Genomic DNA, 12,396 nt, shown 5'->3' on the forward strand with positions numbered 1-12,396 from the left:
TGCTTACACAATATTGTACACCAGCAGTTTAGCAAATTTCCTCTTTTCCATTCGTGGAACAGTTCGCTAAAATGAGCACTACGATGTGTACATATGAAGGTCCTCCTTTCTCAAAAGTGGGTCAATTTTCCATTTTCGCGCAAATATTTTGGTCAAGCAGAAAAGCAACTCTTTTTAGCTAGCCCGATGCCAATTTTTTTTTTTTTCTCACATTTAACTAGCCGTGTTAATGATTTTTTTTTTTTTTTTCAAATAGCAGTGTCAAGGCGAGACCCACGTTCCATTTGGTCATCTGGTCATGTGCTCATTCGACCAATTTGTGCACCCCGCCCTTACAATTAAACCTTAACTATGTTGCACAAAATAAATAAAAATCTCGAGAAAAAAGAAAAGGACATTGGCAAGCGTTTAATTGCTGCCCTTGGAAAAAACCACGCCAAACTTGTAGACATTATGAACGCGTCTGGTAGCAAAAATTAAGACGTAATAATTGTTAACCTACATCCAATTTGCATAAAATGTGTGAATGAAAAGGATTAAGCTATTTGTCCATCTCGAAGGAGTAGCTGAAATGTTGGCTGTTCAGGAACAAACAACAAAATTGTTACCTGACCGTTAAAAAAAAAAAAAAAAAAAAAAAAAATCTAGCTATTTTCAAAAAAAAATCACCAACCTGTGTGTATACATTATAAAAGCATACACTTTAGCTATTTTATTTTTTTTATTTAAGATTTAGGCTAAAAAAAAGGAAAAAAAAATCACGTTCTATGCATAACTGCTCTCGTCACAAACAAGTTCCCCTTTTTAACGTCATAACAAAACTATTCTTAATGATTAAAAAGCTTATTTAAACGTTTTCCTTTTTTTTTCACTCTCTGACCACGTACGAAAAAAGAACCCTTTTTTAACGTAAGACACCATTTATACTCATTTCATTGAGGGGAATAAAAACAAGGAGCGCCACGCAAAAGTCATTTTGAATAAATACCCTTTTTAGTCTTTAAAGTGCGCACGTACATTTAAGGCTCAACAAAACTACGCCGCGTCCAAGGGATGTTCTTCTGGTTGAAGCATGATATTGTCTCTCCCAGTTGGCCCCCCTCCCGTTTGCTTCCCCTGTTTGCCTCCCTCGTTTTTTTCTCCAATTCACTTCCACCATTCTCACCATGAGAACTGTTCTGTGCAGCGGACCATTCATCCCTGAAATTAATGTAGGGTACAACGTGCAGGCGAATGGGGTCAGCATTAACTTCTTAAAAGACCCCTTTTGCTTCAGGGACAAGACGATGAAAATCGTAAATTCTAAACGGAGTAATAGGGGTTCCAATGAAGGGGCACTTCCAAATTATGAAAATGAAGAAACGGTGAACCCTGTTATAACCGTGCAAGCGACTGAATTGCATGGATGCGTTTATCAGGGTGGACGAACAATTGGGGAAACTGCGCGATATGAACATGAGTTAACATATGAAGATGGCTTGGTATATGAGGATGGCTTAGAATGCGAAGGTGGTTTGGCATATGCAGGTGGCTTACCACGCAAGAGCGCTCGTTTTCCGCATAACAAATCTACCATCAACCCCAGCGAAGTGAAGAATGTCTGTCTCCATGACGACAAAATGAAGTATACTCTGAAAAGCGCAGAAGGGGAACGGATCTTCGAAATACCAAAGCTAGATATAAGAAAAAAAAAATACACAGTTCAAACGAATTAATACACTTCCATAAATATAACAGCCAAAAAATTAAATTAAGTTTGTGTGTAGGGGGGGGGAATGTCCCCTTTGATTGAAAAAATTGCCGTCTACAAGCAAACAAAGTGACCAATTGTCTAATGTGCACAGATATACACGAGAATGCGTAGACACAGCTGCGCTTAAAAAAAATTGACGCACATTTGTGTGTGGGGGTACCTCAGCGTTTAAGAAATGACACAACAAATTTTCATGCATATGTTAATACCCTTTTTTTTTTTTTAGGAGAACAAAAAAAAAAAAAAATGAATGTACAGACAAACGAATAACGCGCCACGTTCGCACTTTCCACACTTTGAACTCTCGTCAAAAAGGAACGCGGGCGTGGCAGTTTTAGTGGACGTTAAAAATAGTTGTTTAATAGCTGAACAAAAAAAAAAAGGCAGTGGCCCTCTCGCGAGGTAGTCCACCCACACACCCATGTGCGCTTTCGAGGGGCTCATCATTTTTGCCCTTTTTGGAAATGCGTGCTGCGTGTACATGTGCCCATATAATAATAGCCGTCAGCTGCTAAACAGATATGCAGCTAAAACGAATATGTGGTTGGGGAGATAGCTACCCCTTTGCAAATTTGTCAATTCCCGAGCGGGTGGGTGGGCGCCCAGATCATGGCTCCATCGTATGCTTCGCTAAAAATTCTGTTAACTTAAATGTCACGTCGTTGATTCTCTGCCGAAGGGGGAGTAGCGAATTTGTATCTTCCGTTGATATGAACAGAGCATTTTCTTTAATATCTTTGGGTAGGTTAATTTCATCCCAGGTAATTAGGTCGGCCTTTGTGACAACATCAATCCAAGGTCTGAAGGGAAACAACCCCCTGAGGTAGTAGCGAATGTCTACCTGTGATTTGATGGAGGAGAACTTATGGTCATCTTTTTTCAGAGGATCAAAAATATACATAACTGCTGACGGAATGTTTTTTAATGAGGAAAGGGAGAGTTTCTCCATAAGGTTTCTTTTCTCTTCAGGTCGATTAATTAATCCTGGAAGGTCCATAATTTGTGTTGTGAATACATCATTTTGGTTGGTAAAGGAATAGTGGCCTAAATTAAATTCCTTGGTGGTGAAATTATAATCAGCTACCTTAGACTTTGCATTGGTAACAGAATTGAGAACACTGCTCTTCCCTACATTTGTACACCCTATGATAGAAATGGCTGGTTTGGTAATGTCTATATATTTAATTTTTCTAACACATTTAATGTACGAATTATAAATATCTAGCCATTTCCTGCCTGACTGTAAGATGATATTCAGATCTACAATAGCTTCATTCAGTTTTGAGAAAATTTCTCTGCAAGTTTTTAAGTACTTCATTTGTCCTGCGTATGTTTTTCCCGTAAGAGTTATCAATTTTCGAACTTGTAAAATATTATTAAGGACGTCACTTAATGAATTGGATGCTTCTCCATCTTTGTAGAAATTTGTTATTGCATTTTCATACAGGCTGTACTGAAATGGGTGTAGATATTTCTTTAGATTTTTGTGTACATTGTAGATGTTGTTTAATGGTCGGGAGAGCATCTTTGTGTATAGGTCCACCTTAATGCAGCATTCTTTACAGATTCTTTTTTTCGTGTGTTTTTCTTTATTTATGTTATTGTAAATGCTGGTCAGTTCTAGTTTTATTTTGTCCTTTTTTGTTCCCTTTTTTGACCCTCCTTCCTTATCCATATCGACGTACGGTTCTGCGTTCACAGATTTTCTATCCACATTTTTAATTAAATATAGATTTCCCTTTTCTATAAACTTTAGGTACAGCAGTGCGTCTTTAATTACCTTTATGTTGTCTTTAAATTTTGGTAATTTCTGAAAGATGTTTGCGACGTATGTTTTGATGTGAGCCTTTTTTTCTTTCTCTTTGAATATGCTACTGTAGTCTTTGGTGTCTTCGAACTTCATTCTTTGGATTCGGTTCGGGTCATCTTTGACTAGCAGGTTGTTGCTTTGGTCCTTCATGTGGTCGCTGCTGGGTTGGGGGGTCTCCCCAGTGCCGCTATCCACGATGTTTGTAGTGACGTTGTTGTCGGCAGTGCTACTGGAAGCCTTGCTAGACAAATGTGGGTCCCCCCTACCAACACTTGACTCACTTTTATTCAATTTGAAATGCTCATAAATGCGGGAAAAACCGTAAAATTTTACACTCTCCATGGGGGTACTTTTGCCCGTTTTATCGCTTTCCTCCTCGTTTGTCATGCGCAAGGGGGCGTTCCATTTTTTCCTCCCCCCGTTTATTCCTTTTACACATTTTACGCGTTTTTCCTTTTTGAAATTGTGAGAGAACGCAGGGGCGTACTCCTTAACATAAAGCAGGGCGCTTCTATCGATTCGGTTTTGTCTGACAAAGGAAAAAGCTACGTGGTAACAAATGGTTGCTGCTATTAGGATGGCCTTGCCTACGATTATCATTTTTTTTTTTTCTCTCTCTCTCTTTAAAATTATTTACCCCTTTTTTGCGTTCTCTCACCAACGGTTTTTAATGCGATAAACTTTGCATTGGCCTCTGCCTCCCCCTTTTCTGTTCACTCGTCCCCATAGCAGTAGATCCGTGCGCACGTCTGAAAATTCATGCGTGTGCATTCACACACAGGAGTGTTATATCACACGTTAAGGGAAAACCGGATGTTACATTATGCGGTGTTGACGCTCACATGTTTTAAAGCTCCCATTTTTTTTTTTTTTTTTGTCGTCCAACCCTTTTCCCCGCTGATTTACATAACTACACTGCCAAGCTGCAGTGAGGGATGTACGTACATATACGTATAACTTGGGGAGATGGAGAAAAAAAACATGCTGGGCGATTTTTCATTCGATGGAAGAAATATATCTCCTTAAACCAGTAGTGAAAAGCATCTTATTAACTGCGCCATTCACATGCGCTTCCTCTCATGCGTCGTGGTTTCGCCATTTAGAGATACCCATGTGGAGAGAGCAATCGGGGGAGGTAAACTTGGGGATGGCAATTTGGAGATAACAATTTGGAGATGGCAATGAGAACATGGCAATATGGAGATAGGAATTTAAGAATTGTCGCTTGCCAGTTGGACCTGCTGGAAAAAGCGCATACCGTTGCGTACGTACACGCCAATTTTTCACGCAGATTTTTTTTTTTTTTTTTTTTTTTATGCATTCATGTGATCTGAAAAAATGGACCAACAATTTTGCATTCGCCTGAGTATTTTTTGTTGCGTGTCCGTTCGTTAATTAACCCATTTGTTTGTTTCGTTTTTTTCTCCTTTTTCACGTTTTTCGCGTTTTTATTTTTTTTCATCTTTTTTCCTTTTTTTCCCCTTTTTTTTTTTTTGCCCCTTTTTTTTTTTGCCTTTTTTGTTTTTTTTTTTGCGCCTTTCCCTCCTTTTGTCACCTCGCAAGGCACAATTGTGTGTAAAACAGAAACCCCCATTTGAACGTTTGGACGCCAAATTTAATTACAACTTTGAGGAGGCAGAACAAACGAAGGGAAGAAATAAAATGGACCCTCAACTGTATTCACGTTTGAGGGATTAACATGGTACATGAGTTACACCCACCTTGTGTTCAAACTATTTCCATGACTGTGAACCATCCTGGGGCGCGAAAATATTCCATTTGAGCAAGCAAAATTACGTAAAATAATGCGAAGCAGGGCAAGCTGGGGAAATAGACCAAACGGAAGGAACAGCCCAGACACACCAGCAAAGCAGCAAAGCAGCAAAACGGCAAACCATAATAATTTTCCCTTTTTACGTTTTCCTCGCCCACCTCCCCCTTCCTGCGTCACTCACACAGCATGGGAAACACCGTTCCGTATAACTGCTACGAGCGCTGGGGGAAAAGAAGCCCAGATGGGCCCCTCTTAAATTATGATCCGAGGACGGTAAGCAGGTGCATGCGAACGCGGGATTTCGTGTTTCCCCTGAGTGGTTCGTGTTACGAGAAAATGTTCCTACCAATTTTATGTCCATTTCACCCCCCTTTTTTTTTTTTTTTTTGGTAGCCAAACAACGGAGCGCTAGCAACCTTGCTCGAAAACTTTAACTACGAATCGAACGGAGAGACATATAACGGAAGTGGGAAAAAGGGCCACGCATCAAACCAGGGTTACCAAGGAGGGGGAAACCCCAACAGCAACGTAAACATGAATAATAGAGGCTACAACAATAATGCGAACTATAACAACACAAACCCAAAGGTAGTAAGAAATGCGAGGAGGAGACCCACGTATTCACCAACGGCAAGGAAAATAAAACTGGAAACGGAGGAAGAGGAAGAAGAGGATAAATTATCAACAGACAATTCAGATGAGAACATTTCAGCCAAAGATATAAAAGAGGAAAAAATAAAACAGTACAGAAAAACGTTAACAAAAGTTGTAAAAATAAAGACAGCAATTTTTCACGAAACTGTTAAAGTTACTTGTTCAAAGGATGGAAAAATGCTGGAGTGGTATAAGGGAAAGGCAGAAGGAGATGAGAAGAAAAAACCTATTGGATCATTTTCTGTGAATAAAATAACTTCAGTACGAACCAAAGTAGACAACCTCAAGTCGCTAGAAATAGCAGTGAGTAGCGTTAATATAAGTACCTATTTGTTTATTTTCAAAACCCGAGAAGAGAGGGAAAGTTGGCAGAATAACTTAGAGTCGTTTAGGAAAATTATGAGCATGAAGTAGTGCACGCTGAGTAGCACTCTCGGCTGCGCGTCGAAGAGAAAGGAGGGGCCATCAAAGTGGAAATACTCTCAAAAGGGTAAATAAAGAAGTAGGCTCATGGCTAGCTAGATGGATAACTCTCCCAAATTTGATTTTAACTCCTTTTTTCATTTTAATTAGCATAATTTTGCTTTCATAACAATACGCGGGGGGAAAAAGAAAAAATGTGCGGAGAATCCTTGCATTCCATTTTTTTTTTTTTTTTGAATAAGCGTTTGCCTCGACACGGCACGATACCTTTATTTTTCTTCATTTCGTTTTTTACACCTTTTTCCTTTTTTTTGTTTCTAAGTCCGCGTAATTTTTTTTAGTCCCCGATCCCCCTACACCCGTCGGTGTTATTTTCCCGCGTTCCCCAGGGCACGCGAATTTGCATGCACGTACGTATATGTGTATATATGTCGATATGCACACAGTTAATAGACTCTCTCATAGTTTTCACATGACCGTTTTGACGTCACCTTTTCCGAATTTCTGCATGAGGAGGGTTATAAAAAAAAATGCTAAAAAAGTAGAATCGCCACTGTATGATGCATTCGTTTTTTTTTTTTTTTCTGCGCACCTATTTTGTAATCTAAATAAAAGGTACTTTTCTTAAATTGCTAACAAAACACAAAAGAGGGTGCACAAAAATAGCAGTATCGCTTCTAACAGGTGGGTAATGACATAGGAAGATGAAGCAATTCTTTCCTTTTTTTTTCTCTCTCTCTGTGCTACATGTAAAGGTGGGTGTACACAGTTAATCGGCATGTCTACTTTACATTACCGCGTATCTTACTGTGCGCTTTTATTTTATTTATTTATTTTTTCTGCTCACTGTAATGTAGGGAGCGTTTTCGAATTTACCTTTTGAGTAGCGCAGGGAGGAGGGTCAATCTGGAAGTCGCGCCTCTGAGCGAAGGATGCCTAGCGAAATAAGCTAATGGAAAGAAGCTAATTGAAAAAATAATTTAATAAAAAAAACAGCGAGGGGAGGACCGACTCCCTTGTGAATACCCCACCCATCAATCCTCTCACACTCTACGCATGTGCACATGTACACACGAACTTATTGTCCCAATTAACAGTATATAAGAAAATAATATATAGAGAGTGCAAATCTGCATGTGAAGGAAAATTGCACGAGGATATAATTCATCTCTGATGTATAAAAAGGAACTCTACAAAAATGACTCCCAATGACATTGTGAGTGAATCAAGTGAAGCTCATGGATCTTGCAAAACGAGGGAATCCCAAAATGATGAAACTGAAAAAAAGAATGTAGACTATGCTGCTTCCAAAGGCAGTGAGGTGGAGGACAATTGTGAGCGCAGAGAAAAACGGGATAGAAGTTCATCTTGCGAGTCTTACAGGCCAGGTAAAAGCGTGTTGAGGTATTGCACACGCATCTTCGTTTGCATCTACCTATGTGCATATGTACACATAACGGTATGAAGCAAGTACCACCCCACGTATGGAAATATTAGGCACTCTCTTTTGCCATATAAATGAGCACACCTAAACTTGTTGTCATGCTTTAATGATTTACCACTTGTGTGTGTACCTAACCTGTTTTTATTCTGTCGCTCCTTTTGTTATGTTTTATTTTGCCCGTTTCTCCTCCTTTGAGTCTACATTCCCTTTTTCATAAAAAAAAAAATTATTCCTTACCTGTTCAGATAAAAAGAAGCTGTGTTGTTGTCACGAAAAAGGCAGCTCCAAGTGCTCCAGCAAATCCGAAAAAAGTGGCTCAACCCCTAAGGTGAAGAATTCGGACACGCTAAGCACAGGTACGAGTGAAAATTATTTACCCTTTTTGTGATCGCTGTCGCTATCACTGACAGAGGTACGGAAGCCCACGTATTCCCCCTGCACATGCAGCCTCCACAGGAATCAACGAATGTGCAAACAGCTCGGAGAACTTAAATGAACCCTTTAAATTTTTTATCGGTGGTATTCCACAGAACATCTCAAATAAGGTAACGGGGGCGCCCCGATTCGATAGGGCATGTCATGCTTTCTCTTCACATGGACAAAATACGCCACTGTGTCACTGTTTGTCTCCTTCTACTAAGTGCCTTCCTGTTACCTCTCCCTCATGCGCACTTTCACGGTGTAACTTTCCACTCCACCACACACCCCGCACAGTACCTAACAGAATACTTCGAAAAATACGGACCCGTGCAGAATGTGGTCATCGCACAAGATCACGAAACGAAGAGAAACAGGGGATTTGCGTTCGTTACAATGTCATCTCAAATAAATAAAGATAAAATCCTAATAGTATATAGAAATATAAAATAGTTCCTCAAATGAATAGGCGTAAATTACGCAGCGTCGTGACGTGTGTTAATGCACACACGGGCGGAAGTATGCACATGCATATACGTATGTGTGTGCTTTATTTTTATTCCCCCCGTTCCCCCTCAGGATACGCATGAACTCAACGGGAAGAGAGTGGACGTTCGTGAGGAGAATAACACGACCCCCTCAGACATCCAGCGTAAAATATTCGTAGGAGGACTGAACTACTACTGGACTAAAGACACTCTAGAGAGGTATGAACTACGTTAATAGAGGGGAGGAATAACCTTTTCAAAAATTGCACCTCTTTACGCGTAATGATAAGGATGCGTGTCTGCATAGCTACGCATGAACAAGCGCACAGAAGGGATAGTAAAGGGATGTATCCCCTGGACACCTTTTTATTTTTTTTATTTTTTTTCACCCTTACGCAGCTACTTTTCTGCCTTCGGCGAAATTGATGTAGTTCAAATTGTATTGGATTCTTCGGGTAGATCCCGATGTTTTGGCTTTGTGGTTTTTACACATGAATCATCCGTGGCCAAAGTTCTGAAGCATAGGAGGCACAAAATTTACGTAAGTGCAGGAGAAAATATAATTCCCGGAGGGAACAAAATGAGTGCACATGTGCTATAAGCAGTCCCATTCCGTTTTTTCGTCAGCCCCGTTCTATCAAACCGCTTTTTCGTTTTCGTTTCCATTTCTGTTTGAACTCCCGTTTTCCTTCTTAGGACAAGATGGTGGAGGTTAGAAAAGCGGAGCCGAAGAAGCCCAAGATGGCCATGAAACGACAACACAGCAAAAGGTAAGCATGAAAATGAATAGTATATTTTTCGCCCTCCCCTACGGAGGACACGCGCAATGAAAAGGGGTAAATGTTTCGTGCTTGTACACACACACGCGTGAGTACGCTTAACACACTGTCCCTTGCGCCCATTTCCTCCCCCCCCTGTACAGCCGCTCCAAGTTTGCACACCCCCCGCCATTCATGGCGCCCTTCCCCTGCAACAAAGAAACGATGGCACACTGGGCTAATTTTATGTACAACGCTTGTAGAATGCCCTTTTTATTTAATCACAGATTTCAAAACATGCCAGATTTTTATCCGAACTACGGCTTCTATCCTAACTCGATGGAAAACTCACATCCACCAGATTATAATAATTAGCTTTCCGCGATGTTGTAACCGTTGCTGTGATACTTTTGCAGAGTTATGATTTTTTTTTTTTTTTTTGCGCACCTTCAGTGATAATTGTAATGTCTCTTTGGTGGTTCCCTAATTTTAACGTTAATACCCATTGTGATGATAAGTTTTTTTTTTTTTTTTTTTTTTTTCCTTTCCTCAAGAAAGGAAACCTATTAATATACATTGTTGGCGATGCATTGTTCTTTGCAAAGTGTCTTAATATTTAACATAAATGACAAAAAAAATGGTATTGTTAAAAATGGCTAAAAAAAAGGGGTAAATTTTTTATTACCAACAAATGTGTGGACAAAAAATGGACGCGCCAGGGGGAAAACAAAAAACAAAACCAACTCAAACGCGCCTTTAAAATACAAAATAGGCAGACTTCCTATTTTCAAATCTTCAAAAGGTGGGAGCAAAAAAAAAAAAATGTTTCACTTAACGCAGAAAAAGGATTTTATGTTTTTTTTACTTTGGTGGGAACTTGAAGAGTTCTCTCTATCTGAACTAGGGCAATTGATTTCTTCCTCTGCCTTAGAAGTATTTTTCTTTTTTTTGTCCTTTTGGGCTTGAAGATCATCTTTTCTTTTATTATACCTTTTTTTTAGGTTTAAAAAATTAAAAAAAGAATTGATTCTCCTTTTTTTGTCTTTGGGTTCGTTCTCGTGACTTGGTGACGACTTTACACTTTTTCGGTTTTTAAAGAACCCGTAAGAACGTGTATTCTTATACGTATGAGATTCATTTTTGTTTTTTTTTAATTCGTTCCTTTTGGCATTATTGCCATGGTTGTCTGCATTGTGAGGGTTCGGAGCACTGCCCCTATTCTCCCCATTACTCATGTCTTCATTAAGATTATAATAACTCCCATAGTCCAGGTCGTCATGACCACTCTCGTTAGCAGCATCCGTGTTAGTAGGATCACTGCGTAACCTTTGCATTAATGATATGCCCCTCCTGGTGGCATCTACTTCCTCCCCTGATTTTTGCGAATTCAAGGAAACTATTCTATCAGCAGAATAGCTTTTCTTGGATATATTACTTAACTTTTTTTGCGCAAAAAAAATACTTTTTGAAGAATATGCACAACTTTTCATTCGCAGAAATTCCTTCAGGTTCTCCTTCTGACTTTCATTCACTTTATTAGTAATGGTCGAATCTTCTTTATGCGCAAATGTATTTCTGTAGTTGCTTAATATGGACAATTTTTCTCCACTTTTGCTTTTGTAGATACGAGATCGAGTCTTGTTCTTACTGTTCCAGGTAGAACTATTGCCAAATAATTTTTTGTTCAGAATATCCGCTATCGATGCATTGGATATGCTAAATTTCTTTGTTTCATCTATATCGTCCTTTTCCTCCGTCGCTTCTTTCTTTTCTGGCGGGAGGAAGTTCACATTTTTTTTCACCTCATTGTCTTTTTTCCTGTAAATCATTAACTCGGCAATTTCTACGCGGGAAAATTGATGGAGAAAATGAATGAAAAAAAAATAAACGCAGTTAAAATGAAGAAGAAAAAGGGATTTTTTTTTTTTTCGGGGCTCGGCGAAACGTTGTCCAAATTTCCTTCACCTCGTATGCACTTATATGTGTATACATTTGTGCGCGTACATTGCCACGCACATGCTCACGCACATGTAGGCGTACGCATGCACCTGCTTCAAAAGTGTATATTCATGCGTATAATACATATATTATGCACAAAAAAAAAATAAAATAAAAAACGGGCTAAACGCAGATTGGACCACGCTTAAACTCCGTTTCGCATATATGCATGGTAATTTTTCCCTTTACTTAGTTGCTTTTCCCTTATGGATGCGTGGATCTTGGGGTTTTCCGCAATTGGCTTTGCATTATTAAACCCTGAAAAATTGTAAAGAGGTGTTTTTTTTCATAAGGCGAGGATGTACAGTAAGCATTCAGAAGATGCCACGCAGCTGGACACAAGTACTGATAAGACAATAAAAGTACAGCCGTTAGTAACTCTATGAAGACATAGAGAGGGTGAAATTTTCGTCCCTTTCTTTTGCAAAGAAGAGGGGCGAGTTTATATCGGGACAACGCGTAACGTTCTTTTAGCAAACGTTTGTATCTACGCGTTGTAACGCATTTTGCATACCCGTGAAGGGGGATGTTTTAAATTTCGCATTCTTTGTGTAATTCATTTTCGTATGTGCGGTTATGCGCTTGCGTTTGGAATTCCTGTACTTGGTCAACATTTGTTAAAATTATTTATTTACTTAGGGGCATGTGGTGGAAGGGATAAGGTACTATTGACCTTATTTTGCTATTTATTTTTTTTTTGTGCAGGTAAAAAAAAAAATAAATGCAACATATGTAACGGAAAGAAGTGTGCGTTTGCACAAATGGGGAACTGGTGTAGGGGGAATAAGAATAAAAGAATTAAACTTATGCAAAAGAACACGCATGTAGGAATTATTTGCACAATTTTAAAAGATTACGGTTGTGCATAAAATTTTCC

General features: G+C 39.2%; 5 protein-coding genes across 5 annotated transcripts; 3 read left to right on the forward strand and 2 right to left on the reverse strand.

The window, feature by feature from the left end:
- Window positions 1–1,166: 1,166 nt before the first annotated feature.
- AK88_01202 (uncharacterized protein) lies at window positions 1,167–1,715 on the forward strand (the record flags this gene model as incomplete). Its single annotated transcript, XM_012478838.1, has 1 exon — window positions 1,167–1,715. The coding sequence occupies one exon, from the start codon at window positions 1,167–1,169 to the stop codon at window positions 1,713–1,715; it is 549 nt and encodes a 182-aa protein (XP_012334261.1).
- A 645-nt stretch (window positions 1,716–2,360) lies between these two features.
- On the reverse strand, window positions 2,361–4,163 carry AK88_01203 (uncharacterized protein; the record flags this gene model as incomplete). The annotated part of the gene is made up of 1 exon (XM_012478839.1): window positions 2,361–4,163. One exon carries the CDS (start codon window positions 4,161–4,163, stop codon window positions 2,361–2,363), a length of 1,803 nt encoding a protein of 600 aa, XP_012334262.1.
- Window positions 4,164–5,523: 1,360 nt separating this feature from the next.
- Window positions 5,524–6,405, forward strand: AK88_01204 (uncharacterized protein; the record flags this gene model as incomplete). The annotated part of the gene is made up of 2 exons (XM_012478840.1): window positions 5,524–5,610; window positions 5,731–6,405. 2 exons carry the CDS (start codon window positions 5,524–5,526, stop codon window positions 6,403–6,405), a joined length of 762 nt encoding a protein of 253 aa, XP_012334263.1.
- Window positions 6,406–7,612: 1,207 nt separating this feature from the next.
- AK88_01205 (uncharacterized protein) lies at window positions 7,613–9,896 on the forward strand (the record flags this gene model as incomplete). The annotated part of the gene is made up of 8 exons (XM_012478841.1): window positions 7,613–7,802; window positions 8,104–8,214; window positions 8,306–8,403; window positions 8,573–8,707; window positions 8,855–8,982; window positions 9,163–9,304; window positions 9,460–9,533; window positions 9,686–9,896. The coding sequence occupies 8 exons, from the start codon at window positions 7,613–7,615 to the stop codon at window positions 9,894–9,896; spliced, it is 1,089 nt and encodes a 362-aa protein (XP_012334264.1).
- Window positions 9,897–10,348: 452 nt separating this feature from the next.
- Window positions 10,349–12,079, reverse strand: AK88_01206 (uncharacterized protein; the record flags this gene model as incomplete). The annotated part of the gene is made up of 3 exons (XM_012478842.1): window positions 10,349–11,364; window positions 11,709–11,777; window positions 12,034–12,079. 3 exons carry the CDS (start codon window positions 12,077–12,079, stop codon window positions 10,349–10,351), a joined length of 1,131 nt encoding a protein of 376 aa, XP_012334265.1.
- Between the last annotated feature and the right edge of the window lie 317 nt (window positions 12,080–12,396).

The sequence above is a fragment of the Plasmodium fragile genome (genome assembly GCF_000956335.1).
Source record: "Plasmodium fragile strain nilgiri unplaced genomic scaffold supercont1.10, whole genome shotgun sequence".
NCBI lineage: Eukaryota > Apicomplexa > Aconoidasida > Haemosporida > Plasmodiidae > Plasmodium > Plasmodium fragile.